Raw genomic sequence first — 13,714 nt, 5'->3', positions numbered from 1 at the left:
GCCAAAGCTGATGAATTTTAGAGATCACTACATGGAATGCATTTGTTTTACAGGTAGGAAAACTGGGGTCTGGAGGAGATGGCTCAGTGGGAAAATGCTGGCTGAACAAGAATGAGGACTTGAGTTCAGATTCTAGAGCCCACTTGGAAAGCAGGGCATGATAGCGTGCGCCTACAATGTCAGCTCTGGGAGCAGAGACGTGAGGGTGCCAGGGGTTGATGGCCAGCCAAAGCTTCTAGTTCTGTGTCTCAAAAACGCAAGGTATACAAGTGATTGAGGAAAGACATCTTGACATGAATCTTTGACCTCTATACATTTGCATGCATGGCAGCATCCACACATGCCTGTGCGTGCATGGCTGTACATGAGTACTCATGTGATTATGTTTATGCATGTGCATAACACAAGCATTACATACAATATATATATGTATATGCATGTATATGTGTGTGTATGTGTATGTATATTTATATGTATATATGAAGAAAGAAAACAATAACTGGGGAAACCTAGGTCCAAGATTTGAAATATATGTTTCCCAGATGCTATATCTCATATTCCAAATTGGCCATGGCCTAGGGTTTGTATACTGGTCTTAATAAATATACATAGATTGCATTGACTCACTGTTAGTAACTACGCACTTAAGAGCTGCCAGCCAGTGCCCCTGCAGTGACAGAATACCTAGTAAAAAGAATTTACGGCCAGGAGGCTTTATTTGGGGTCTTAGCCTGAAGGGCTATAGCCCATCATAGTGGAGAAGCACAGTGGTAGATAATTTCACAGCAGCAGGAGGGTGGAGCTACTTTCTCATATCCAAGGGAGAGCAGGAGGCGGGGATGGGCTATAAACCTTTAAGTCCACCCCCCTTAAACCTACTTCCTCCAGTGAAGACCACCTCCTAAAAGTTTCACAACTTCCCAAAGCAGCACCAACAAGCTGGGACCAAGCGTCCAAACACACAGGTTTGTATGGGGCATTTTACATCTAAGTCACAACACATTGGGAGATACTTGATATGTATGGTTGTGCGCATTCTCACCAGAATAGCAGAGCCTAAGAGCCCCATTTAACATATAGGGAAGTAGAGTTTTAGAGAGATGTGTTGACTGAGGCGTTGAGTGATGACTCCTAGATGGTTGGTTGGTCTGACTCTGAAGCAAGGTTCTTCCCCCCTGGCTCTGGGCAAGCTAATGGCGTACATTGTAGTGAAGAACACAGGTTTGAGTGTCCAACAAGGGAGCAAAAGGTCCAAATGAGGCTACGTGACAGAAGGATCACAGCGGTGCTCAGGTCACTGGGGACACTGAATGTCAAAGAAGACTTCATTCATTCATTCATTCACTCACTCATTCACTCACTCACTCATTTGATTACTTCTTACTATGTGTCTGCTACACAGCCAATGACAAATTGAACAAAATGGGAAGGTGAGCACCAAGGCCTCCAGAAGGGGCCAACAATGTCGTGTTAGGAGATCAGAAGGAACTGACAAGGCAGTCAGACATGGTAGGCTGGTGGGCAATGCAGAAGATAGCTAAGGTGACATCTAAAAGAACTGACAGGAAGGGACAGATGACTCAGTGGCTAAGAGGACATGCTGCTCTATCCAAGGACCCAAGTCTCCAGCACCGAGTCCAGTAGCTTACGCTACCTTTTACTCCAGACCCATGGAGACTGGCATCCTCTTTTGGTTGCCATAGACACCTGTACTCTTGCATACATAGCCATACACAGACACACATAGATGTGTAATTAAAAATTAACATCTCTAAAGGGAACCGTAAAGACAGGTTAAAGAGACATAGAAGAGAAGGGCCTGAAGAGAAGGGCCAGGGCTGTTTACCATAAGAAGTTTCTTGGAAGGGAATGAGGCACTTTTTCTCCTTTGGAGGGCCAGGCTATCCACGAAGACCTCTGATTGGTCCAGACACCCTGGATCTTTAGCCTGTGAATGGGTGTCTCCTCGCATGTTCAGTAGGGAGGCAGTGTTTGCCAGTCCTCAGAACAGCAGGTTCATCAGACTGGGGTGAGGAGGAAGAGCTCTGGGCAGAGCTCTGAGGTGAAGATGCATCTGAACTACTTCTCTATGGCCACACCCCTGACTTCACAGCTAAGCTGGGGGTGGGGTGGGGGGAGGGAGATCAACCAACCATTTCCCCTGCAACTCACACAAACAAACCACGAACATGAGCAGGCCTTCTCAACCTTGCACAACTAACTTGAAAACCATTTGGCTAAAACATCTGAGTTTTACCCAGCTCCTCTCCTGGTGTGGCTGGGTCCCAGGGCATGAAGCAGATCTTTCATCTAAGAACCACGGTTTGGATTTATGTAGCCCTAGGATCAGGCCATAAACTCAGATTTTTGGTTTACAAATCAGGGTAGGATTTTCTTGAACGATAGTGTTTTCTGTGAAAACTCAATAATTTAAATTCCTCCCCAGACAAGAGGAATCTGCAGCTAAAGGATGTTGGTGTTTGTTTTTTTTTAACATTGAGTATAAAGAAGAAGTCATAATTTGATTTTTTGTTAATAATCAATATTATGCTTTCCTTTACCTGTCTGTGTGTGTTTACTCTCTGGCAGACAAAAGGAATAGATACTAACATTTAAGCCCCGATTTGTGAAAGAAGACTTTAATGTGTTCTAGTCTCATTCCCTGACCAAAAGCAACATGGGGTGGTGCGTGGGGGTTAGGGTTTGTTTGTCTTGTGATTCCAGGTTAGGGTCTAGCCTTTCGGAGAGTCAAGCATGGAGACATAGCACATCCACAGTCAAGGCCAGAGAGAATAAATGTGTCCTTGCTTGTTGTTTAGCATTCAGCTGGTTTTCTTCCCCTCTTAAACAGCCCCAGGGCCCAGCCTATGAAATGGTGCAGATCACAACAGGCTGGGTCACACACACACACACACACACACACACACACAGGCACCCATGCACTCATGCCCACAGGCCAACATAATTTAGATAATCCCTCAATTGAGATTCTCTTCCCAAGTGATGCAGGTTATGATCAGTTGACATTTGAAACTAAGGATCACCACCTGAATTCTTCCCTCCTTCCTTGGTTCTCCCCACCCCCATCCTCAAGTGCTCACTGATCCCCCCAGCCTGAGTCAGGCCGAGAAATGGGTGCAGAATGCAGTAACGAATGTCACAAATGACTGAGGATGCTGCGAAAGTCTATCAGTGACTGTTCTCCTTCTGTCCTCTGGAGTTGAGTGGTCAGTAGCACAGACCATCTGAGGGGACCCCATGCCAAGGGAGCTTATGAAGCAATACGAATAACCCTTGATAGATAAAGCCCACGTGGGAGCTAGTTAGCGGGGTTTGTGGTCTCAGTCTTGGGAAATGTGCTCCTCCTGCCTGGAGGGTTTACTCATTCTGTGTAAGATGAATGTTTGGACAGACAGCCTCCAGGGGTGGCCAGCCAACAGGAGCCCTCCTGGATCAGATGGCATACAACATGGCCCTACCATGAAACTTATCTTTCATTGTCCATGCTTTGAGGGAAAGGCCTGGAAGAGTCTTGGCCAGGAGTCTCTCTTGATGGAGAGACACTACCTTGTGTCAGTTTGGTTCAGGCAACCTCCCAAAGCTGCCCACCTGTGTGCATAATAGCACGGGAAGGAGAACGGCTTCTCGGGTGCTGACAGCTCGCTGATGGCTGCAAGGTTCAGATGAAATGACTGACTTGCATATCTGGTCATTCCAAAGCCTTGGTGGATCCAGAGCCGCTGAGAGAGCAAGGATGCAGAGGCTCTGCCCCATCCGTCCCTCTACCCCAAACCCCAAGCTTGCTTCTTCTCTGATACCTCAATGTCTTCTTGCAGCTCACATCCACCCTGCCTGCCTCCCTATGCATGGTCAGACCTTCGGCCTCAATGAGACCTGCTGGATCACTGGCTTTGGCAAAACCAAGGAGACGGATGGTGAGAGGCAGAGATGCAAGACTCTGTGTGTGTGTGTGTGTGTGTGTGTGTGTGTGTGTGTGTGTGTCTGTGTGTGTGTGTGTGTGTGTGTGTGTGTAGGTACGTAGGTAGGTGTGGGTATGTAGATGAAGGCTTATCTGATCCAAGGCCCTCTCTTGGCCCCCAAGGGCACCAGGTACATAGACAGAGACAAATGGGCACATAAAATGAAATAAATGAATATTATTAAAAGAGTCTATTAGAAAGGGCTTATCCGCTCTTTCCGCCATCTTGGCGCCTGTGGAGGCCTGCTGGGAACAGGACTTCTGAAAGCGAGTATGCTGGAAGCCTGTGGTGCGAGGCCACTTTTACTGGCTACAAGCGAGGTCTCCAGAGCCAAAGGAGAGCACACGGTTCTTCTTAAAATCAAAGATGTTTATGCCCGAGATGAAACTGAGTTCTACTTAGGCAAGAGGTGTGCTTATGTGTATAAAGCAAAAAACAATACAGTGACTTCTGGAGGCAAACCAAACAAAACCAGAGTGATCTGAGGGAAAGTAACAGTGGCATGGTCCGTGCCAAATTCTGAAGCAACCTTCCTGCAAAGGCCATTGGACACAGAATCCAGGTGATGCTGTACCCATCCCAGATTTAAATTAATGGAGAGTAAATAAATAAAAGTAGATTTGTGGGGAAAAAAAAGAAAGGGCTTATCATAGGCTGAGAATAGCTTGGGGAGAGGTCAAGGATATGGTACTTTTCTCTACATTTGGATAACATTGAGAAGCAGTGGCTGGAAAACTTAATCTCGTCTAGAAGGAAGGCGGAACCTAAGGCTATAACGGTAGAGGAGCAGAGGGCCCTGTACTGACTGGGAGAGAGCATGGTTTGTGTTTTACATAAGGATTTTCTGGCATACTGGGTCCTGAACCCGGAGCCTCTTGCTTACGTCCAGGTGTTTCTTTACATTTTATTTTGACACAAGGTCTCAGTAGGACACCCCAGCTGAAGTTAAGCTCATTTTGCAGCCGAGGCTTGCCTTGAACTGACCCTGCCTTAGCCTCCAGGGCAGCTGAGATTATCGGCACAAGGAAGCCTGTCTGGGACCTTGTTTTCACCTGTCCTAAGGCAAGATGTCCTTAACCTCACTCAGTCTGAATGTCTTGTCTGGGAGCTGCTATAGATGGCTATCTGCATCCCTCATAGGGACACTGTGGCCTGGCTAGCCTGGTCATTACAGCAGTCACTATTATTTGGCTTCCTACGTGGAAAGCTGACTAGTCTGGATACAGCCTTCTGACCTTGCCCGTTTCACTGATTAGGGACTAGAGGCGGGCAAATAGTTTCTTCGGTCCTGTGTGTCTCTACATATAAATGGGAGATGAAGGCGTGCCCTAAAATCTATAGAAATCTGAAAACAAATGGCATAAAGAGATGGCGCTTTGAATGTAGATGAGTGTGCAAAGTCGGCGTGTTAGTTACTCTGTGCATTGCTGCCACAAAATTCCTGACGGAATAGCTTAAGGAAGGAGGGCTTACTAGCTCACAGGACATGCTCCCTCATGGCAGGGTATCACAGCAGCAGAGTGGCGAGGGCAGCTCATCATGCCGTACTGCAGTCAGGAGGTGGAGTGAGATAACTGCTACTACCCAGCTCCCTCTCCTTCGGTGTTCAGTCTAGGACCTAGCCCATGAAGTGGCACTGCCCATATTAAGGATGGGTCTTCCTACCTCAGTTTACCTAACCAAGAAAAGCCCACACAGGCATTTCCTGAGGCTTCTTTCCCAGGTGATTCTAGGACCTGTCAAGTTGGCAATTCATACCATCCAAAGGCTTGTGAGTTCCCACGGGAGCAAGTCTCTGTGTTATGGTCAGTGAGTTGTGTCTGATGTGAGGGTGTGTGTCCCACCATGTTTGGGTTCAGACACAGATATGGTGCCCTCTAATCCCAGGAGGCTAGGGTCTGGGTCCTGGGGGTGCAGCTAATAGGGGTGAAGCTTCTCATAGTCTCATTGGCTTCCTATCCTTTCTCTTCATGTTCACCTCACTGAAGAGAAGACATCTCCCTTCCTCCGAGAGGTTCAGGTCAACCTCATCGACTTCAAGAAGTGCAATGACTACTCGGTCTATGACAGTTACCTTACCCCAAGGATGATGTGTGCCGGGGACCTTCGAGGAGGGAGGGACTCCTGCCAGGTGAGGTCCTAAAGGTGGGGCTCAAGTCTCATGACTCTGGAGGTGGGAGAAGGTGGACTAATAGGATTGATATGGGGGTCATAGAGCTGCCCTTTCCTGATTTGCATCCCCCCACCCCCACCCCTTTTGTACCAGACCGCCTTACCCTTTGTCTCTTCCTTTCAGGGAGACAGTGGAGGACCTCTCGTCTGTGAGCAGAATAATCGCTGGTACCTGGCAGGTGTCACCAGTTGGGGCACAGGCTGTGGCCAGAGAAACAAGCCTGGTGTGTACACCAAAGTGACGGAAGTGCTTCCCTGGATTTATAGAAAGATGGAGGTGAGCGCTCAGCTCAGGGATGGGGCCTGGAGGAGGGTGGGGGTGGGTTCAGACAAAGACCATCTGAGCCGTGTGCATTTGAGGATGTCCAAGACAGGACTAGATGTCAGGCATGGGACCAGTCCAAGATGTCAGTTTTCCCTCCTTCTTCTCCCTTGGAACAGAGGCCAATGCATTGTAAAAGGGTGAACCTCAGTGTGATGTCAACACGGATATAGTTCTCCTCTCTCAGTGATACCCAAAGGTATCCAAATTGGCCACTAGAGGGCGCGAGGAGGTTATCTCCCAAGACATGATGTTGTCTCTCAGGAATCTACCATTCCCAGCTCTGCTGGCTCAGCTCAGCTCAACCCTGCTTCCTTGCCATCTTCCAGTAACTGTAAAGCCCAGTGCTACGGCCAACCCTCCCTCTCTCTGTGGGCAAGATGACGCAGGACTCAGGGAAACTGCATCAGACCCCCCTGCCGTAAGCCTCAGTGTATACTCCCTCTCTCTCAGAGAAAGTGCTAACTAGCATCCAACTGGACTGAACGGCAGGCCCTGGGCTCTCTAGTCCTTGAGCAGCTGTGTTTCATGCTTACCCTGTTTCCTGGTCTCTTCCTCAGAGTGAGGTTCGCTTCCGGAAATCTTAACCATGCCCTCCTCACATTGCTGACTGCTATGAAGATCCCGGCCAAAGGTACTGGCCATTTGCCGCTTCAGGACCAGTGACCACCAGGCACCTTTGTTCCTTCCACCTCTGCTGTCTGCTGTCTCTGTGAGAGTGTGCATGTGTGTTTGCATCGTGTGTGTGTCTGTGTGTGTGTGTGTGCGCGTGTTACTATTACAAGTTCTTCAGAAAACGGGAAAACTCAACTCTTCTCAGAACCCCAGGCCGGAAATCTGGAGTTAGGAGTTTGGGCACCAGGTGTGTTCCTAAGAGTCCACAAGTGAAGGTGATGCCGAGAATGAGCCCAGGAAGGGCTTGGAACGTGACAACAGCAGTTGTCGCTCTCAACAGCAGTTTGTCGCTCTTCTGACTCTGACTCTGACTTGAAGACCAGCCCGGATTGGTCAGATACCCAGCAGCCAGCGACACCATTGCTGTGCTGGGACAGCAGCAGACTTCATCAGGGGCTGTCTTGTCAGTGCCCAGACCATCTGTCCCCGGTGGAAAGCCATGCCCGTCTGTGCTGCCAGCATCCGGACCTCTCGGCCGCTTGCAGCTGCTGGGGTTCCAGAGCTGGGCTCTGCTGTAGCTGTCCATCTCTGCATCTCTGGGCGATGACTGTGACTCGGGCTTGCTGTACTTTTGGTCACAAGCTGTTGGGATGGATTTTATTTTTATATTTAAAATATAGAAATAGATGTAACTTTAAGGAGTCTCCAAAAAATCCTAGGGACCTTGGGAGTTTTTTTTTACATGAATGACTTTATGAACTCCAGGGGACCCATGGGAATTGTAGCATCCTATGATATATTACTGGCTTCATAAAATCAGGTGAAGTGCCTTGATGAAATCCTCAGGACAGACACCTCCAGATCAGTGTAGAGAATAGGGACCTTTGAAATACTCAGGGAAGAAAACCCTCGTTTGGGTTGACAGGTAAATCCAGCACATACTGATCTAGCCTCCAAGGACTATAGGCAGCCAGAAAAAATGAAGATATGTGTGCTGCCCTGGCTTGCCTCCTGGGACCTCCGGGGAGTCTACGAATACAGCATTGTTTACACCCAAGGGCTGACTGTGAAGTTTGCTTCTGTCACCCTTCATCTTAAGCTTTGTACTGACTCAACAGGCCATGAAGAGAACGCAATAACTGTCCTCAGAACCTCGAAACAGCCCTTCTGGGCAGCCTAAGATGGCTGTGCTCCTGCTCTTCCCTGGGCCTTTTCTCTTGGTCACCTGTTGCTCCTTAGCTCCAATCTCTTCGACCTTCCTTGGGCCTACCGGACCTCTTGGGATACTGTGTCTCAGAGGCAAGTTCAAAAAGATCAGACCAGCTCAGGACAGCTCAGACAAGCTGGAGGTAGCCGGAGTGGTTGGGCAGCATCAGACAGGGCTGAAACACGAGGGAATCTCTTCAAGGCTGGGAAGGAAGTGGGCAGCATCCATGTCTGCAGAAGATCCCAGCAATGAGCTTCCACAATAAACACCTGTGGTGTGAAGAAGTTGTTGGGTGCTTTATGGATGGCATAGGTAGAGAAATCAAGATGTCCTGCACTCTGCCTCAGGTGCAGGCATCTCAGACAGCTTCTTGTTGATGTTCTTACCTTTGGCTTCTGCTCACCCATTCACACATCTATTCATTGATCCTTCCCCAGTGATACCAGAGCTCAGTGGTGTCAGGTGCCCGTGCTAACTCCAGGTGATCCACAAAGCAGCACGACATCCTCTTACTCTGTGATGGAAGAGATGGTTAAGTGTGGATGCCACGCTTAGAACGTGGACCTATGAGCCACCAGCCTCATCCACAGAGGTCAGGAAAGGCTTGGCTGAGGAGAAGAGGTTTGAAGTGAGTTTTAAAGAGTAGGTGAACATTCCTAAAGTAGATGTGGCATGGGGAGGACGCACTAGAGTCAGATTTTCCCCTAGTCCTCTCCTTCTACCTTTGTTATCTCAGCAAGAAGGGTGCTTATAAGCCCCAGTGACTACCTACTTCTTTAGAAGAGGGCTGCGTCAGTGGCCTTTGGCCTTTTCTGCAAAATCTACCATGCATCTCCCTAACTTTTGCTGTTCTTTCTTTCCTTCTTTCTTTCCTTCTTTCTTTCTTTCTTTCTTTCTTTCTTTCTTTCTTTCTTTCTTTCTTTCTTTCTTTCTTTCTTTCCTTTCTTTCTTTCCTTTCTTTCTTTCTTTCTTTCTTTCTTTCTTTCTTTCTTTCTTTCTTTCTTTCTTTCAGTTTTTTGAGACAGGGTCACTGTGTAGCCCTGGCTGTCCTAGAAGTCACTCTGTAGACCAGGCTGGCCTTGAACTTAGAAATCTGCCTGCCTCTGTCTCCCAAGTGCTAGGATTAAAGGTTTGTTTGCTTTTCAAGACAGGGTTTCTCCTTGCAGCCCTGGCTGTCCTGGAACTACCTCTGTAGACCAGGGCTAGCCTTGAACTCAGTGATTGATCTGTCTCTGCTGGGATTAAAGGTGTTCACCAGCGCTGCCCAGCTGCTCCTTTGAGTTTTAAGCATTAACTCCACTCATTTTAACAGTTATGACTCCACTAATGGCTGTCCAGCACCACTACCACACATGTGCGTGCCTGTTGCCACAGTCAGCATTTTCCAGGTCTGCATGTGCCTGGCCTATGATCCATCTCATCTATTTCATTTCTATCTCTCATCGATGGCCAGGTGATTCTTCCTCTGACTCTTTTCTTGCCTCATCTGCACAAGAAAGCATAAGGATGGGGGGGGGCTATGACTACCGGCTTCCTGTTTTACAGTAACATGACTCCCATCCTGTCTAGAATTTCCATAGTTTAACTCAATCAGAGAGTGGTTCTCATCCATTAACAGTCCCCAGGGATGCTCCATCAGCTGGAGGCTTACTCCCATATGGGCTCTTCAGGTCCTGTGTCTTTCCGTTGTGTGACTGCTGTGGCCCTATTGTCTGCTTTGGGTCCAAAGGCAACCATGTAGAAGATACGCCCATTTCTTAAAGGCCTGGCTCAGAGGTGATACACGAGCGTATCACAGTGTCATTGAGAGTTTGGGGGACCAGGAATTATAGCCTTTGGCCAATGCCCATAAGACAGTACACACGTATTCTAGAGGACAGCTAGGTATCTCCGTCCACCTGAAGAAGCACACTATTACCCTAGAAGCCAAAACTGGGGCAGAGTAACAAGACTTTGGCCACTACTGTGAATCTTTCTCCACATAACCAACTCTTTGCAGGGTTTGTCAGACTTCAAATTATAAGCTGATGGGCAAGTAGGGAAAGGTGTGGAAATTGTACGGGGTGGGGGGTGGGGGGTGGGGGGAATCAAGCTCTACAAAGGAAATGGAAAATGTATTTCTTCAGCCCAGGACACCCACACCCATAATGGCTAAAATCTTACATAAAAGAGGTGGTGGAACTTCCAAAACTAGTCCAGAATCCTCCCCAAAGAACTGTGCAGTAGCGGTAAGGGGCAAATGCAGGAATACTGTCCCAGGTTCCCCATCCCATACATTCCCAGGTAGCAATCAACCCATTGGCTTTGCCATTTCTGTATCTGTAGAGATTCCATTGAGTTTCTCTGGGATGCAAATGAGAGCCCCAGGGACCATAGGGAGCAGGGCCTGTGAACTAGGTGGGGAGGAGCCACTTGCAGCTTGGCTGGGGATCCGGCTGTCTCTGGGGTTTGATTAGCTTCCCAGGGGACCATTGTTTCTCATAATTGCTGTCCTTTGTTCTGAGGCAATTGGGAGAACAGGAGGAGATGCTCCTGGCAATGACAATGAGGAGGACGCGGACAACAATTCAGTATCTGCGTGTGTCAGATGCTGCGCAGAGCACCTGACATCCATTATTCCTGTAAACCTGCAATCCCACAAAGAGTGTGGTCACTGTCCCTGCTTTGTAAACAAGGAAACAAGGAAGTGCACCTCCCAAACCACAGGCTCTCAAGGGCCAGAGCTGCACTTTGAATCTGTGGATATTGTAGCTTTTCCCCTACACTTTGTGCCCTGCCTATTCCCAAACCCAGGTGAAGCCCCTCTAACCTGAGACCTCAGTAGGGTCTGGCTCTGTGTATCTTTCCAGGGTAGGAGGAATGGAACAACTCCCCAGGGACAGCTGGGCGCAACCCTTGGACTTGACCAGAAGCCTAGACTTGGCAATTTCCAGAACCTTGGAGAAGGGCATCTGGAGTCAGAAGAGGCTCCGCCCTCACCTCCAAATGGATGGTTTCCAGGAAGCTCTGTCACATTATCACAAGCTGTCCTTCAGTACATCTCTTTGTCTTTATGATCTGGGTCATTGGCTCTAAAAAGCACATACTATTCATTCTCTACTTCCTCTGCACCGGTCTTCACCTCCCGAGAAAAAGCTGTGGATCAGCCCAGGAAGTAAACAACATCCTGGCCTTGCAGCACATCTGCCCCCAAAACAGGCAGGGGCCATGTACTAGGTGATCGCTCCTGGACCACCCAGAAACAAAGCTTTGTTTAAAACAGGCCTCCCAGAAAGATGAAGGCCTGGCCTGACCTTTGACCCCCACCAGCTCAGCTCCTCCAAATAAGAGATGGAATGTAGACATCACAGGATGCCTTCCCTGCTCAATCAGGAGTCTCCAAGAGGCAGCCACACCTGTCCTTTCCTAATTATACTGCTGCAATAGAGGTTGGACCCAGAGTACCTGGGGATGCAAATTCCAGCTTCACCTGCTTACTTAACTATGAGATCCCCGGGCAAGCCAATCCCTCCGTTTCCTCATATGCAAAGTGTGTGTATCTCTCCTGAAGGCTGTAGAACTAAATGGGATGGTAGACAAAAGCAAGTGACACAAAGAGACTATTTAGTTCCTTTCTCACTGTATCTCTTCAGCAAACAAAGAAGAGAGGCCATGTGAGCAATTCTTAAAGTTCTAGTAAATTTGCCATTTCTCTATATAAGCTTTCTAAGCAGTGACTGATCTTTCAGGAATGGATACCATTACCTAGGGTGGGTGGCGCCCCAGCTGGCCACCTCTCTAAGCCACAAACCCACAAGTGAACTTTACCTGTTTCCTTTGTCTCTCGGAAGAATTCTCCTCTAGAGTTTAGCATCTTGACCCATGGCCTCCGACATGGAGTTGGCAAGTTTAGAACTGTGAAGGTCACATGTCCTCAAGCTCATTCTCTTCCCACAGCCATGTGCCCACGCTAATGAATGCCCGTGTTGTTACGTCCAGTGGACATTTGTAAGTTCTCGTCTCACTGAGACGACATCTGTGGTTCTTCATGGTAGAGCACTGCCTCCTTGACAAAATCACCAACTTCCATTCCAGCACCTCTTTCCCTCCCACCTCTGGGCCTCTGGCTGACCGTTCTTGGTGGCCCATGCATTCTGTGATGGTGTTGCTGGGAGACGTGTCCAGGCTCCCTCTCCTCTTCTGTGGTACATGATTGTATTGGTTACATCTCTTTTCACTGTGGCAAAAATACCCCATAGATGCAGCATAGAGAGGAAGAGTCTATTTTTGCTCATGGTTTTAGGGAGTTTCAGTCCCTTCTGGTGGGGAAGGCTAGTGGACCAGGATTTCAGAGTGGCTTGTTACATCTTGGCATTAGACCGGAAGCAGAGGGCACTCTGCTAGAAACCTGTCTTATCCACTCCTCTGCCCCTGTCTCTGGTGGAGTTTAGACAGAATGCTAGCACATTCCAAACCAGATCCATTTCCTCCAGTAAGGTTCCACTTGTGTCTTCAGCACTGTTCTTCCTGTGACCACACCAACTCTTACAATAGAAAGCATTCAGCTGGCCTACGGAGGTTCCGTTTATTATCATGGCAGCACACAGGCAGATGTGGATGAGAGTTCTACATCTGGATCCACAGGCAACAGGAAGAGGAAGCCACAGAGATTGGCTCTGGTTTTTGAAACCCCAACACCCCCCACCCCCATGACACAATCTCACCAACAAGGTCATGCCTTCTAATCCTTTCAAATGGTGCCAGTCCCTTAGCATCCACACATATGAACTACAGGAATCATTCTTTTTCTTTTTCTTTTTTCTTTTGGTTTTTCAAGACAGGGTTTCTCTGTGTAGCCCTGGCTGTCCTGGAACTCACTCTGTAGACAAGGCTGGCCCCGAACTCAGAAATCCGCCTGCCTCTGCCTCCCAAGCATTGGGATTAAAGGTGTGCCTCACCACTGCCTGGCTACAGGAATCATTCTTATTCAAACCACTGCAACCTCCTAAAACTTCCAAAATTTCACCCCAACTCCTCCCAAATAATGCCGCCCACAAGCATTTTGGAACCAAATATTCCAACATAAGAACCTTTAAGGATCATTCCATAGGAAACCACAGGAGTGAGCTATACTAATGTTCCCTGCTTAGTGGTCCATTCATTCTCTTCCTGGGTTTCCCAATAACTTCTACAGAGCCAGCAGGGATTTGCTTTATATCACTAAGGTACAGGGAAAGTCACACATCTTCTTAGATCTGATTTATCTGACTGAGATGCTCCAGCGTGGCTGAACAATATCTATGTTCGTGTTCTTCCCTCAGAGAGCATAGGGCAGATTGCTTTCCAGGCTTGGTGTCTGCACAGGCACACCTCCCTCTCCCCCTCCGGAAGAATGCACAAGTGGAGAAAACCTCTAGCAGTCTCAGAAATTCCACACTT

At 48.3% G+C, this 13,714-nt stretch overlaps 1 protein-coding gene and 1 pseudogene across 2 annotated transcripts in view; both read left to right on the top strand.

Annotated features, from left to right (window-relative positions):
- Tmprss13 (transmembrane serine protease 13) overlaps window positions 1-8,598 on the top strand; it is a 29,368-nt gene extending 20,770 nt beyond the window's left edge. For both annotated transcript variants that reach the window (XM_052188457.1, XM_052188456.1), the window contains 4 exons: window positions 3,837-3,935; window positions 5,969-6,111; window positions 6,277-6,429; window positions 7,035-8,598. In XM_052188457.1, coding sequence (XP_052044417.1) covers window positions 3,837-3,935; window positions 5,969-6,111; window positions 6,277-6,429; window positions 7,035-7,061 — 422 coding nt within the window. In that variant the 3' untranslated portion in view covers window positions 7,062-8,598. The remainder of the gene's footprint in view (window positions 1-3,836; window positions 3,936-5,968; window positions 6,112-6,276; window positions 6,430-7,034) is intronic.
- LOC127689489 (60S ribosomal protein L35a-like) lies at window positions 4,061-4,569 on the top strand (annotated as a pseudogene).
- Window positions 8,599-13,714: the final 5,116 nt, after the last annotated feature.

The sequence above is a fragment of the Apodemus sylvaticus genome, chromosome 7, assembly GCF_947179515.1.
Source record: "Apodemus sylvaticus chromosome 7, mApoSyl1.1, whole genome shotgun sequence".
In the NCBI taxonomy this organism is placed as follows: domain Eukaryota; kingdom Metazoa; phylum Chordata; class Mammalia; order Rodentia; family Muridae; genus Apodemus; species Apodemus sylvaticus.
The sequence above is the reverse complement of the archived record's forward strand: the minus strand, read 5'-3'. Positions and strand labels throughout refer to the sequence as shown.